Source organism: Condylostylus longicornis, unplaced genomic scaffold, assembly GCF_029603195.1.
Source record: "Condylostylus longicornis isolate FDR11 unplaced genomic scaffold, ASM2960319v2 ptg000030l, whole genome shotgun sequence".
NCBI classification, from domain to species: domain Eukaryota; kingdom Metazoa; phylum Arthropoda; class Insecta; order Diptera; family Dolichopodidae; genus Condylostylus; species Condylostylus longicornis.
In genome coordinates, this window is record NW_026577999.1 from 2,988,406 (window position 1) to 3,004,910 (window position 16,505).

At 25.8% G+C, this 16,505-nt stretch overlaps 1 protein-coding gene across 4 annotated transcripts in view; it reads right to left on the reverse strand.

Moving 5' to 3' along the window:
* Positions 1-6,284: 6,284 nt before the first annotated feature.
* The window catches only part of LOC129607894 (neuroligin-3), a 160,086-nt gene continuing 149,865 nt past the window's right edge, over positions 6,285-16,505 (reverse strand). The window contains exons 6-11 of one of the 4 annotated variants that reach the window (XM_055519139.1): positions 15,456-15,668; positions 11,385-11,523; positions 8,346-8,497; positions 7,717-7,832; positions 7,377-7,619; positions 6,285-7,229 (exon numbers count right to left, since the gene is read on the reverse strand). In XM_055519139.1, coding sequence (XP_055375114.1) covers positions 6,562-7,229; positions 7,377-7,619; positions 7,717-7,832; positions 8,346-8,497; positions 11,385-11,523; positions 15,456-15,668 — 1,531 coding nt within the window. In that variant the 3' untranslated portion in view covers positions 6,285-6,561. Of the gene's footprint in view, positions 7,620-7,716; positions 7,833-8,345; positions 8,498-11,384; positions 11,524-15,455; positions 15,669-16,505 lie in introns of all 4 variants that reach the window. The other 3 variants (XM_055519138.1, XM_055519137.1, XM_055519135.1) reach the window with 3 other exon arrangements.

The following is a 16,505-nucleotide window of genomic DNA, read 5'->3' on the forward strand; positions in this document are numbered from 1 at the left end:
AAAGATTAAAAACCATAAAGTTTTCAAAAAAATTACCACCAGTTTTGTTTTTTGCCAGGTTCATTGCATTTAATAAATAATAAAAATTCTATTATGACTCGCTATTGGTAATAAAGCGACATAGTGAGGCGAACTGTAGTACGTTTTTGGAAAATACTTCAAACAATATTAAGAAAATTTGTAAAAATTTTAAAAAGATTTAAATATTCTTTAAAATCTCTCCGCACTTGAATCTGAAAAATTTCCAGGTTAAACTGCCAGATACCGTACAAAAATTTGTGCATTTCTGTTCAGTTTACAGTTTATTAACATGAACGAGGTCCTGTAGAACCACCTAGTGTAATTTATATTGGCAATGATAAAATATTCTAGTTTAATCAAATAAAGCTTTCATTTTGGGTCATCGACATTCTCCCCAATATTTTATGTCCGCATACATGAATTTTAAAAAAAACTTGTATGTTTTGTTAAATCTAAAACAAAAAAGTAACGTTAGTATTGTAGTATACGTAATTAATTTTCTATTTAATTTTTTTTTTACAATTTTTTTCTACTTTGATTTATTTTAAAGTTTACAAATATATGAACTGTAATTGTAATTACTTTTTTATTTTTTAAAATTTAAGTTGAGGTACTCGATTTAATTTATTGTAATTTATTCAAATGTGATTCGAAACCTTGTTTTTAAAAAATTAAAACATATACACAATTTGTTGATAAGTCATTAATTTTGGAAGTGGGTTAAAAACTGACCTTAAGAATAGTGTGGTCTTACACTTAGAATCTTGAAAATTTAAGTTTCACCGTCGATATAGTCTTTATTTTGGAGTTTTTCTAGATGTTGCACGCATGTGTTTGAAAGTATTATAAAAGTACAAACATAATGTTGAAGGGGTTAATTTTAATAAAGAGTGTAATATTTCATTTTGTAGATTTACACGAATTTTTAGATTTGCATGAAGCTGAGTATGTAATAGCATTTCAGTCACATAAAGATGAGCAGAACTTCTATAGGTAAATATTTTTTTTATAAAAATATTGTAACTTTTCATTTTAATTTTTGATTTCCACTTACAAATTACTCAGTACACATGTCTTATTCATTATTAACCTAGAATTATTATTAATGTTGTTGCAAATTATTTATTTTATTTTTATTTTATTGTAATAATGGCAGTTTTGTTCAATGTTAATTACTGAAGTGTAGCATAATATTTATTTATAAATTAAATTTTCTTAAATGTTTGCAACAACTTTCATATCTGTTTTAATATTATGTGCCTTTATTAACAAAATTTTCGAATATATAAAAGAAATTTAAAATTTGTCAATGGAAAACACAATATTTAAAAATTCGTAAACAAAATTGTAAAATTTAATTTTATATTGTACACAATAATAACACTATTATATTAATATTAATATTATTTATTAATAATTTAAATTCTAATATATTTGAATTATTTTTAGAACACACTATATATGTACTTCTTGTTTTATAGTGCAATTAATTAAATTTTATACTAAATTAATATTATTTATTTACTTAACATTTTTATATTATATTTATATATTTTTTTTTGGTCCTAAGTTATAATAATTATCAAGAGACTAAAGATATAAAAACTAATTGTCATTATTAAAAAACCAAGTGATTTGAAAATTTATAGAACTAAAATGGTAGTGGTTTTTAATTGTCTGAAATAAAAGAACACATAAATAATTAAAATAAAATACAATTTAATTTTTCTTAAATTATTTTAAAGGAAAACCTGAATTAATTTTATTGTTATCCTGAAAAAATTTTGTTTTCCCGGGATTTTATTTTATAAGGAATCAAATATAAGTTTATATGGGTTACGATTACATACTATACGAGTGATAATTTTGCATTTATGAAGACGGAGTTTTAGTATTTCATTACCATTAGTTTATCCTTGAGGCAAAACACGTTTAATTAAAAAAAGGCAAATTTCATATTCGGTTTTTATTAATTTTATTAAGATCCCTTTGATTTTCGAAGCATATTTAATGTAAATTTAAATTTAATAATAGTTAATGCTTGTTTTTCAAAGTTGGAAGCAACAAATCAGTTTTATAATACGTAAAACTTAAATTTCATTATTAATAATAAATTTCCAAAAATTTAATTAATTTAATCAAAAAATATTAATATAAATATTGCATGTAATAATATAATAACTTTTATTTTATATTCAAATCTGATCTATACATAAAATTGTACAGTACATTCTAGGTAAATTAAACTTTACTGAAAAATTAAGTTTATCAGTATTCTTATATTTTATTTTTTGTTTTTTTTTGTTACTTATTTTTGATTTTGGCAAAACTGTTCAATTTGATTCCATCTGTATTTCACCTTCTCTGCGAGTATCATGTGGTGACAAACGGAGCTAGACGAGATATCAAAGATTATCATCGGGGATTTAGATAGCTTCTTCAAGGAAACCGGATGGCTTAGATAGATCACCTGTAATCGTATGCTCAATGACGGTCTGGTAAGCACGGAGTACTGGTAGTAAAACTGCACATTTGTGCTAATTTGAGTGAAGTAGACCTGCTGCACCTGTCACGTCAACCAATCAATCATTTTTCAAAAAAAAAAAACAAAAAAATGTGGAATATTTAGTTACCAGTGAAGTGATTCATAATATAGTCACTTTATTTCGGAAGGTAGTGAGCTAAATCAAATGTTTACATGATAAATTGAGGAAAAATAAATAATCTGATTGGAATTAAGAAAAAAGATTTTAGTATTGAAGATTATTTTGGAACAGAATGAGACTTAGGAACAGAATAGGCTGCAAGTAAAAGCTTGTTTTAATTTAAAAATATTGTTTTAAAATCGGTTTTTTTTCTAATCGAAATTCTTCTCAAATAGGCGTTCTTTATAATTGAATTTTACTGCATATTATGCAATATAATAATATTCGAATAACAGTAGTTAATTTAATATAGTTTGTAGTTTATATTTATTAATTTAAAATTTACAAAATTTTAATTAAATTTCTTTACACTATACAAGTATTTTATTTATATGAATTTTATGTAATATAAATCTTCATTTTATATAACACAAAATTAAATAGCAAATATCTATAAAGGTATGCAAATGTTGTAATATGAATATTATTATAAATAATAAACATATATACAATTTCTGTGTTTTAATCAAAAAATTTTCATTAAAGATAAAGTAACAAGAACAATAACCAATTTTTTTTAAAAATAAAAAAAATTTTATGACTTCCTCGGTATTTATACACAGAATATGAAATTTATAAGTAGCTGTGTCGGTATAACCTTACTTTGGTTATATAAAGAAATTCATGTGTATATAGTTGGTATATCAGTTAATATATTAATTTTAGAACGGAATTTAATTTACCTATATTTATGTATGTATGTACGTATATTGCGAAACCCTTAACATTGAAAAATAGCAAAATGTAATTATAATTTCATATTTTATAAATTTATATGGTGTAAGAATATTAGATAATTAAAATGACAGTTATATGACATATTATTACATTTTATACTTATTATAAAGTAAATTAAGAAATGTTTTCTTGAACACAATGAAAATTTAACTTAAATGATTAATTATTACTTAAATTTTTAAGAGGAAGTTTCTAAATGTTTGAGCTTATTTGCTCGTTTAATGTAATATGGTATGGAAGAATAAGAAGAATTATTTCATGTGTTGAAATGTATGTGCAAAGTACCGTACACATCATATCCGTCAAAATTATCACTTAATGTGTGTCATAAATGTCAAGCCTTAATTTCATAAAGCTTATAATTTGACATAAATACATAATTATAAAAAGCGTGTACTAGAATGGTATGTAAATTTTGAAAACGTTGTCAAAGCAAATAATTTTTGTGAAAGTACTTAATATTTTAGAAATGGTTACTTACGCGAAAGCTTATGACAGCTGTACTTCGAAAGAAGTTTTCATGAAGCTAATTAATTTGTTTTTAAAAGAAATGTGTCTCATTTTGTTATTAACAGAACTTTGTCAGAATTTTTAAATAGCTATTAAAAATAATTTCTTTGACAAAAGCCTAAAACAGAAAATAAGTTCATGTTTGAAAAATATTAAATTGTCGTAAGGCCAAATGTCAAAATATAAAAAAATTTTTTTGATATTTTTTAGAGCTCATTAATGTCTTAAAATAAAAGTAGACGACAACTTCCAATTCTTTAAAAATAATTCGCAAAAAAAATTTTCTCGAATTCAAAAATAACAAGTAAAAACGTTTCAGTCGGTATAAACCGATTGAATTATACCCTGCACCTTTCGTTATTGTGTAGCAATTATTCGAACCTGTGAGATCATTCTATAGAAACTTCACGGACATGTCTGACCTATAATTGGACATCCGACTGCCAAGTTTCATCAATCTGACCTTATAATTTTTCAAAATATTTAAAATTAGCTTTTGGAGTTGTATGGTAAGTACCTAAACTTGTCAAGCAATTCCATCAAAACTTCACAAATATATCTGATCTATAATCGGACACACAACTGCCAAGTTTCATGAATCTGACTTTATTATTTTTCCAAATATTAAGAATAAGCTTTTAGACTTGTATGGGATCTACTCGAACCTGTTAAGCAATTCCACCACAACTTCAGAAATATGTCTGACCCATAATTGGACACATGACTGCCAAGTTTCATGAATCTGACTTTATTATTTTTCCAAATATTAAGAATAAGCTTTTAGACTTGTATGGGAGCTACTCGAACCTGTCAAGCAATCGCACCAAAACTGTAGAAATATATCTGACCCATAATTGGACATACGACTGCCAAGTCTCATGAATTTGACTTTATTATTTTTCCAAATATTTAAAATAAGCTTTTGGGGTTGTATGGCAAGTACCCGAACCTGTCAAGCAATTCCACTAAAACTTCACAAATATATCTGATCTATAATCGGACACACAGCTGCCAAGTTTCATGAATCTGACTTTATTATTTTTCCAAATATTTAAAATTAGCTTATGGAGTTGTATGGCAGGTACCCGAACCTGTCAAGCAATTCCTCCAAAACTTCGGAAATATATTTGACCTATAATTGGACACATGATTGCCAAGTTCCATGAATCTGACTTTATTATTTTGCCGAATATAAAAAATTTGCTGTTGAAGTTGTATGGCAGCCACACGAACCGGTGCAGCTATCCCATTATAATTTTTAGAGCATGTGTAGAATATAATTGGACACATGTATACAAAATTTTATATTTATAGCTTTATTAGTTTTTGAAATATTTAAAATAAACTCTTGGAGTTGTATGGCAGCTACCCGAACCCGTTGTCCGACTTAGTCCAATAACAATAGGGTTCGTCCTTGGCACAAAAGAAAAAACTTGTGAAAGTTTGGTGTCGATTGCGTTATTCGTTTTTGAGTTATCGTGCGATCGGACGGACGGACGGACGGACGGACGGACGGACGGACGGACGGACGGACATGTCTAAATCGACGCAGAATTTTACGCTGAGCAAGAATATATATATATGTCCATACCGCAGATGACTCCTTCAAGTAGTTACAAACTCCATACCAAAGTTAATATACCCTTCACGAAGTGCAGGGTATAAAAAATACTGGAACATTGAAATTTTTTAAATTATAATTCGGTTCAGTTCGGAACGACAACAAATATTATAAGTGCAATTACTCCTTACGAAGTTTTTATAACATTTTTCTCATTAAATACTCTAATTTTTATGAATTTTAGGAAATTTGCTTTATATTTGATTCCTTAAAAAGCCTTTACAAAAATTAATTGTAGTAGCTATTTGAAATTTAAATTTATTTTAAATATTAAATTAAAATATCAGTCTAATTAAGTTGAAACAAATTTAATTTATGATTTTAATTTACAAATATTTTTTGATTATTAATTTTTTTGCGCTCATACGGAATGGAAATTTTAAAATTTATTTTATGTTATAAACTTCATAAATGATTTAAATTTTTGGATTTTTAGAAAATAATTTTAAAAAATTATTTTTACATTAAATTGGATAATATTTTTTTTCTCTGCGGTATTTTCTTATTTTTGTTATTCAAATTTTTTGATTTATTTTTAATTGAATGTCGGGTAAATATATAGGAAATGCTTAAATGATGATTTTCACATTATTTTTCTATTATGTATAAATAATTTACTTATATTTGAAACAATATTCAATATTACCAATTTAATATATTTTTAAATTTATGCATTTTATTTAAAAAAATCTTTATTACTTATTGATGATCACATTTATAAACTAAGTGTAAAAAAGTTTTTTTTTTTATATTTTATTCACTTTTTGTTTTCCATTTTTTTTTTAAACTAATTTCTATAATAAATTTAAATTTCATTTTATAATTTCACCTATATAACTAAAATTTTCTTTATTAGTTTTATTTAAATTTAATTAATTTTTATTTATTAATATAATTTTTTTTTTTTTTATAATATATATATTTTTAATTTATTTAAAAATCAAATTGTACAACTTTTACTTAATGTCACACTCTTAATTCATCCATCATTGTTTGTTGATTACCACCACAGCCAACAATACCAACATTAACTGTATTACCACCACCTGGTGTTTGAACAACATTACTCATAACTGTTGTTTGATTACAATTGCTATTATTATTTGATGTTTGTTTCATACAACTTTTTTTTGTTAATGTATTACATGGATTACCAATCATTTTTAATGCATGTGGTGGTAATATACTACCTTCTGGTACAGATTTTAAATGTTTTGGTGGTGGTGGTGCTCGTTGTGGTAAATCAGCAAATTCTGGTGGTGGCATCTGATGATGTTGTAATGAATGATGATGACCTAATATTGCTGCTGGATCACCTTTTGAATGTATTGTTAATGTTTCTAAATCACCACATATATTATTTGGCATTTGACCATTTTCATTACGTTGTTTTTTCTGTTGTGTATTATGTTGTGAATGATGATGACCATGATGACCATTTCTTGATTCATGTAATCTTGATTTATCTCTTTGATAATAAACACCAGCAAATATTAATACATTTAATATTAATAAACTACAACCGATGGCGATTGTAACACTTAATGCAGTACTATAAGCAGCAAAACCATCCTCTTGTGATGAATTATTATTGCCACCATTATTTGTGTTGCTATTACCAGTTTGTTGATCAGCTGTATTTAAATCTTGATTAATTTTATTTTGATTACTATTATAACGTGAAATATTATTACGGTTTAGGGCTGATGATGGTGATGATAAATTAAATAATGAAAATACTTGAGTCGTGAATATCGTGTAATTTGATATTGGACGATTACCTCCACTACCAATTCCACCATTTCCTAATGATGCTCCAATACCAGTGCCTTTAATCGATGGATTTAATTTATTAATTGATTCTGGATCATTATCAGTAGTTTCATTATCAATAACTTCATCCTCTAGTTGATGATGTGATGGAGGTACATTGTCACCACCCGGTTTATGAAGTTCTGGTATTAAATTTAACCAAAATGATAATCGATGGGCGCGGTAATGATTTTTTAATTTTGGTTTTGTATCTGTTGAATTTTTAACACATTGAACATTTAAAATAATTTATTGGTTTAAAAAAAAAATTAATTGAATATAAATTTCAACAATTTGTGAATCACTTACCAAAATTTAAATATTTTTTATGAACAGATTCATATGGAGTCCATTCAATTGTTTTATAGCGACTTCTTTCATGTCTCGTATTCAATTCACCATCAGTTATTTGTTCATTTGGATTTCTGAATAAAAATAAAAAGGGAGAAAGAAAATATATGGGCATAATTTAATTGTAAGTGAATATTTTAAGGATCATATTTTAATCGAAAATTTATTTTATAGCACATTAAATCAAATGTGTTGCAAACAGCACGTATATGTAAAATTATTTAATATAAATGTTTGAATTGAACATCTTTGAGTAAAATACGTAATATTGGCTTTGAATAGTCTGCCGAATTTTTGCATTAAAAGCCATTAGTTATTTTGAATCAATTTTCAGATTTGAGATCTTAGCGACGGACGATTGTCAAATATATGATAGAAAGGTACCCGCTCAAATTTATACCACATGAAAGTAGCATTGTGAAAAAAAAATCTGTTAAAAACAACGATATCTATACTAATTTGGCAGCTTAAGTCCGCCGCAAAATATTAATGATCTTATGCTTGATGTCAATATAAAATACATATCTCTTGAACATTAAATTGCATACTAAAAAAAATCTATAAAAAATATTGCAAAAGCTACTTACCCAGATCGAACAAAGTTAGAAAAGTATAGCATAACAATTTCTGACAAACTAACTTCAGACTTTGTATAATTTCGTGTAAAATGACTAAATCCACCGACTAATGGCGCACCAAAAAGGTATGGTAACTCCTCACCGTGAATACATCCTTGTCTCTGTAATGAACAATTTAAAGAAACATTTAATAATGAATAATTTGGACTATCTATAAGGTTATGGAAAATGTTTGATCTAGTCCTAACAAATTGTTGGATAACCTTTGTTTAAAAATTGTAAGAAAACTTTTTCAATTTTAAAATAAGAATCAAATTAAAGAATTCAATAAATAAAGGGATTGATATGCGAAATTAAACTCATTTATCAAAATGCAAATAAATTTCTTAGAAATTTATTTGTCAACGACAATTTTCGAAAAAAAAAAATTTTAATTTTCAAAGTTGTATAAAAATTATTTCAATTTAAAATTACAAATTACGTCGTCACATGCTGTTTTATTAATTTCATTATTCTTTCAGAAGTTATAAATATATCTACATACATACATACATACCTAATATGTCATTATATTTGTTGTTTTTGTATAATAGGCTCTACTAGTATGGGATGGGTTTCAATTTAACAAACAGCAAAACATTCAAATACAATATTAATATTTTGATTGCTATTAACGTTACGTATAACACACACAAATACCGCATTCATCATACAGTACACACAAGTACCACATCCATATGAAGCTAATAACATCCATGCTTTGTAAACAAAAATAATGTGTCGAAATTGTGGCACTTATTATCTTTCAACTGTGATAATTAATAAGAAATTTTTCTAAGGAAATTTGTCTGCTCGTGTGCCTTAAATTACATGAGGGTAATTGTTAAAAAAATTGTTACAATCAGATAGCAATGAACGCTAAAAACAATTGAAATTTTTAAGCACAAATGCAAGTGTGCCTACATAATAATATTTATAAACATTCTTTAGCAAAATAAAAATCACAAATTTCTTAAATATTGGAAGTGTTGAATTACGGTACGGGAAAGCTTTTCTATTCTAAAAAAATATTGAAATACATTTTTTAAGACTTTCTGAAACAGATTTCCATAAAATTTCAAATTCTTGGGATTCAGAAGTTTTATCTAAGACTACTTCCTAATTGTGATGAAATCATCGAATATGTTCAAGACTATCATTAAGGTTGTGTAATAAATGCTTACATGAATGGATTGATAGAATTTTCTATTGGACTTGGAGGAAAACTTTCTCCGTAATTTGATTTGTAATAAGACAGCCGCACAGAAAATATGTTTGGAAAGGAAATAAAAACAATAATAATGCGAATGGGAGAAAACAATCAACTTTCCAAGTTATATTATCAGGATTAATGAAAAACACCTGGAAATATGAAATTCAGTAGCGTTAAAAATAAGACAAATATCAGGCAAAGTTTGTTTATGTAAAATTTAAATTAATTTTCTCTTTGTTTCTGTTTAAAAAAAGATATTGTTTTTTTTTTTTCGATATATGCAAATGCCACAATATCACAATTATTTAAAAATATTGAAAAGAATTTGGAATTTTATTGTTGATTTTATTTTTTATATATATAAAAAATTGTTTTAATTTTTGCATATTCAGTTTTTGAAGAATTAAGGTGAAAATAAGAAAAAAAATATCAAACGTTTCCAATTTTTAAATAAATTGTTGTCAAAAAGAATTTATCAAAATAAATTGTTATTAAATGGTAGAAAAACAAAATAACGTTGATTCTGAAAAATTCTGATACAATTTTTCCAATTAACTGAAGTTTAGTTGCATTTATGACGCTATACCAATAAGCAGCCGGTTACATATTTTAAGAGTATCGAATGACAGCAGGGAGATATCCCCCTTACGCTCTTGTCTATAGCAACCCTGTTCCAAGTATAAAGCGGGAAATATCACTAACGGATTTTGAGAGCAATTTTCCAATGATGACAAAACTATAAATAAAATAATTTTAAGGTATAGAACAGCCAATATCGGGCCGTTACAAAGAATGTCTCATTTTGTTAAGTTTATTATGCCCGAAAGAAGATGGGTATTTGCCAACGATGTTCACATTCCGCAACAAGCAGACTGATAAGCTTAGTCATCCAGTGATTAGGAAACAATATCGTGTATCTGCAACTGCATTCTTATTTATAGATTTGTAGAAAGGAATCCAATATTGCTATTTCTAGGATTGTATTAACTTTATTGAAGATAAAATCATATGGTCCAATTTTTATCAGAGAGAATTCGAAAAGGTGTTGGATAAGCTTCCTTCAATGTGCATAAGTAATTTCATTAAGTTTTCTTCAAGATTTTGCCACGGCTGAAGTGGCTGAACATATTTTTTTTAAATTTTTGTGCATTGGGGAAATTTTGCTAGAACAATTTCGGTCACAGGTATACTGAAGATTTTGAGTTTGAGGGAAATTTTGCTACGACAGAACTATTCCCTCTGATAACCAGGAAAAAAGACAGTTCGACAGACGCTTCTCGTCTTATTTCATGTTGACTAAGCTCAATTATATTGGACTTAGTAATACATGTAGTATTATACGTAACAAGTAGTTTTTAAATAAACTACTAAGATCACAGATTTTAATACAGAAATTTAATTTCTAAAAAAATAAATATTTTAAATCAAGGAAGATTTTAATTAATTTAAAAATACATACTACATAGCATTTTCGTTATTTATGTGTATAAAAAACAATTTTATTGAAAATTATTCCAATTTTCTTCTTTTACACAAAATATTAGGTCGTCCTCATCTATGTACAACATTATATGAATAATTTAAACAAAATATTATACTTTACCAAGGATTTCAATACAAATTTTATACCAAGGACATTTCGAATTATAAAGTATTTTATTTTGGTTTTGTACACATACGAATATATGCGGTATGCATGTATGTATATTTTATGGGTACATTTAACAAAAATTTAATTACACATAAGAGTAAACTTAATTTCTAATATTTTACAAGTATTTAATTAAAAGACTTACCTGAGGAAAATCACCGAATTTTGTTTGATAATCAAAAACATACATATATGATCTTCTATGTTCTGCTGAATGTAATTCAACAGTATGAGCTGATGGTGCAACAATTTGTGCATCACTTAAAGCCTCAAGTGTTTCATCTCTAATTAAAGTTTCATATATCGAATTAAAGTAAATAAATAGAAAGCAAAAAAGAAATAAATATTTTTTAAATAAATTATTAAAACCAAAATGTTAATTTATTTATTATGGATATTAAATTTTAGAAAATTCAGATTACCATAATTAATTTGTTAGTTTATATAACAAAATTTATTTTAAGCTTTAATTTTCTATTTGCTTATATTTGTTTTTTGTTGTGCTATATAAAAAATAATTATCAAATTTTTAATTTATTATAAAAATGGGTGTTTCAATTTAACATGGTAAGTTGTTCGAGAATATTTGGGTGGAAACGAGAAAGTTAAGAAAAGATTTAATTCGTATTAAATGCGTTTGTTCTTCACTAATAAATTAAATGATATTATACTGATGTCATTTTCAATATCTCTAAAATCTATTGTTATATTCTTTGTACGCAGGTCTGATAGAAAGATGTTTTTCGAAACAAGAAACTTAAGACGTGTAGTTGATTGCAATCAACAATAAAAATATTGTAGTTTTTAATTTGGTATGAAGGCAGATTCATTTAACATAGTTGTGAGTCAAAATTTCAATTTTCTGCCAGTGATTATACAAAAAGCTTGTACTCTGTGTTCATAAAGTACTTATATTCTAGCTTTGAATCAAATTCTGAGTTCATTTATCTGAGTTAAAGCGTTCATTTGAGAAGAGCTATAGGCTTTGCACTTGAGGTGCAAATTTTTTTTTGCACTCAGTTTGGTATTGAAAATGATCAAGATTCCACTGAAAAATGTTAGTTCGCTTACAAGGATCGCGTAGATGCTTTAAAAAAATTCAGCAAATATAGTTATGCGGTATATCTTTGAAAAGGTTTCCAAAATCTCAACAACATTATTGTTTCACAGCTTTTTGAGCATCAATACTCCTAGATCTTGAGTTATGAAAATGTCTTTTGAAAGCTTAAGGTAATACGAGTATGTTCCTCATGACATATATCCTTTGTGAGGACCTGAAAAACTCTACAAAAAAAGTATCCAAAAACTCTCCAAATTTTGTTTGAATACTTTTTTGAAAATATTATACCCCGTGTGGTCCCAGCTCGAATTTAAAAATTTTATATTCAACTTAATATATGAGTTTTACATTCTTGTTTTAACCGTTAATTATAATAGATTTTAATAAATGTCATAAATTTCGGAATTTTATTAGAGTAACCTGTTATTTATAACAGGTTTACTCCATTTCTGTATGTTATTCTGTACCCTTTGAATTTAAATATCTTTAATGGTACATACTGTTTTCCATTTATACAAAATAGTAGCTATACAATATAAATTATGTAACAAATAAATTTACCATTTCATATTCTAATTATTTTTCGTAAACCATAAATGAAATATAATAAACTGTTTCAGGTTTTTTTTTTTTGCATTTTTATAAATTACAAAATAATAAAAGGTTTTTAATTTTTAACCATAAACGAAAAGGAAAAAAAAACAAAAAAATGAATATAAAATTTACTTTTTTATGTCGAAACACATTAATTTTTAAATAATCACATTTAGATATATTATGAAAATTTAATTTAATTATTAGAGAATTTATATTATTATAATTATTACTGTAATAATATTATGTATTTATTTTAGATTAGACAAAAAACTCATTTATAAAAGACATCTATTATGTATGAGATGAATAATTATCATTATTGTGCGAAAATGCAGTCATGTGTATCTATTATATCTACCTAGCCATATCTAACTATTTAATGTCTATGCCAAATTAAGTGAAATAGCTCATGTCTTATGTAAATACCTTTAGTGTTTCTACCAATAGATGAGTACGTATAACTACATGTATTAAGTTAGTCAATGGGCTGTCACTTTTACAATAATTCATCTCTCGAGCATCTTCTCTCGAGGTAGACTTTTGTCTCTTTTGTTTTTTTTGAAATTATTTGGAAGGAGGGTTGTGAATGAAATGTTAAAGCGATATAATTTAATGATTCACTGTACACAATACAATATACAATATTTTTAATTTATTCAAAAATATAGCCAGTCACATTTGAGACTTAAAGGTTAGCAGTTTATTATTATTTCTTAGAAGTGTTTTGGGAATCACTAATCGTAGAGAAAGGTGCAGTCCTTGAGGAACTAAATTGTTAACTTTGTTCAAGAACCTAGTACTCGAAACCGCCAATTTTCATGTGGGCAATTGTAAGTGTTTGTCAAAGATATCAAGAGGAATGTGAATATCAAAACAAATTCTGAATATTTTAAATATTTTTTCGTTTTTAGTATTCACACAAACCAGATATCACTGTAATTTAAAAGTAAAAATGGTGGAAAATGAAAATATATTTGGAGGAAAGGTTTATATTTTTTGTTTCTATTATTTTTATGTTTGTATTTAATATTTATGTAATATATTAATTAACCAAAAAAAAAAAATTTTAGAGATTTAAATCATTTTTTTTTCATCTACGTATCTAACATATATGTTGTGTTGAAATTAATGGGCTCAGATTAAAATATTGTTAATTAATTACTTTCAACAAGATTTTTAGAAATTTTTGACAAATTTAAATTTTTTATAAGCAAAAGAATGAATTTTTTTTTTATTTAAAATTTCTATATAGAATTAGACAACCAAGTTATTTAAACATGCGGGGCAGTAATAAACATCATTCTATTCAAATATTTTGAATAAGACATTTTAGTAATTAATTGGATGAGTTTTAACAGTACTCGGATTAATTAGCGAAATTAATGATTTGTACAAAATGTTGTGACAAAAAGTTATGTCGTATATAAAATATGATTTTTTAACAGTTAAAGAGTATTAGTACAGTGTTGTTAATAAACTGCTTAAAATTAATTTTAGAAGGAATTCCTTACACATATCAGGGTAAGTAAGCTACTCGTATTCATACATAATTATACTAAGTCTTAGAGGAAATTGTACCAATATTACGTTTGTCATGGAAAAAGCTTCTATAATTCCAAAATGAAAGATTTCTGAGAAGAAATTTTAGTTGTATAAATAAATTTTTCGAATTCCTAGAAAATGCCCCAAAGTTGACGAAATCAACTACATACATACTCGTATATGTAGTCTTTTTTTTCGGTTGTCAATAAAATTTAACAACTCTATCACAAAATGAAAAATGTAATCTTTTCAGAAATATAATGTGTAGTTTTTTTTGTTGTGTGTTCTTTGTATAAATACAAGTAGCTAAATTTGTAAAAATGATAGTTTTTGAAAGGTCAATGAATTAAAAAATATGAATTTTTTCAATTTCCTTTTTAAAAAAGGAGAACTAAGGAAAAAATAAAGAAGGTTCTCAGTAAACTTAAGGATAGTAATATTTTGGTAATTTTTCATGACCTACTGGTCAGTAATTGCCTTAGTACTTTTATATTTTTATAATAAACATTAGTTGTTGGGTATATTAACCAAGAGTTTACTGCTTTTTATTGTATATTATCTTTTGTACAAACTCAACAAGGGGGTAAAAGGAGTGCTTTATAGAAGAGAAGGACGAGGATAACAATTACATTGTTAAGCTCTTAAATTTTTTTGCCTAATGCCAATTGATGACTTGAACAATTGATATTTTCGTTCCGTTCTTGGTTCCTAACCACGGTGGAGTAAGATGGGTTGATTATATTATTGTTACAGAAATATTTAAAACGTTTAATTTTATTGAATAAATTTCTAGATGAAGAAGATATCGAAAGCAATTATTCTTTGTAATTCAGTAAATGCAGTAGAAGTTGGGATTCAAGATTAGAAAAAAGGATTAACGAAGATGTTAGTATTGCAGTTGAATAAAAAATTTCAAAACAAATTTTTATCAAATTTAAAAAAACCAATTTGATTATTCGAAACGAATCGTGAAATTTTCAAAGTATTATCATTATCAACAAAATTTTAATTTCTTACCTTATATTTATCGGATGTTGAACAGGACGTTCCCAATCAGTATATTCATTAACAATTGTTGCAAAAATTTCATTCAGGTGATATGAATAAGTATTTTTAACATAAGCTTTTAAAATTTTTGATCTTCTATCTGCTTCAATACCATATTGAACATCTTCAGAATTAAATGAAAAGAAAGCTTCTGCTCTTGTAACTCCAGCCATTAGATCGTATCTGAAAAAGATGAAAAAGGGAATTGTTTTAAATAAAAGGAAATTCAATTTTTTTTTTCTCACATACAAATCTCGTTTATTTTTTTTTTTTGTTAAAACATTAAAAATAAAATGTCAAGGTGCTCATAAGAACGTACGTATCTTAAAAGGAGTCAACGTAATAAAATGAAAAAAAAAAAATGGAAAAAGAAGAATCGTCTTTATTCATCTTAATTTTTACACCAGATGTTGACTGAATCTATAGAATGAATGATCCATCTTCTTGTATCTTTCGTTTACTTTTTCTTTTTTTTATTTCATTTTATAAAAAACCTGAACTATTTTTTTTAATTCAACATAAAAACATACACGTGTATATAAAATTTTTTTTACAATATGTGGGAATACATACAATTTAAAATAAGGATATAAGAATGTTATAGGTTGGATGCTAAAAATGGATCATAAGCGGAAATTAGTATTTTTAAAACTAAAAAAAGAAAGAGTAAGTTTTTTTTCTAAGAAAACATCTGGAAAACTCAATGAAATGAAAACAAAAAAAAATTTATGAGAAATTTAAGGTAGAGAAATGAAAGGATTTTTAGTTTTATTGTTTCAGACTTGAGTTATTAAATCGGAATGATAGATACATTATAACATGTTATGTTATCTAACTTGTTACCGAGAGTATTAATGTTATTTTGGCTGCCATTGTATAAGATATTCACCATTAAAATTATGTTATTATAAAAATAAATATTTTCACTTATACAGCGATTCATAGGGTACGTTTGTTTAGGTCCAGTATCGGGAAATTGTCTTTGATGTTTTCATACTTGTGATGAGACAAGAAAATTTT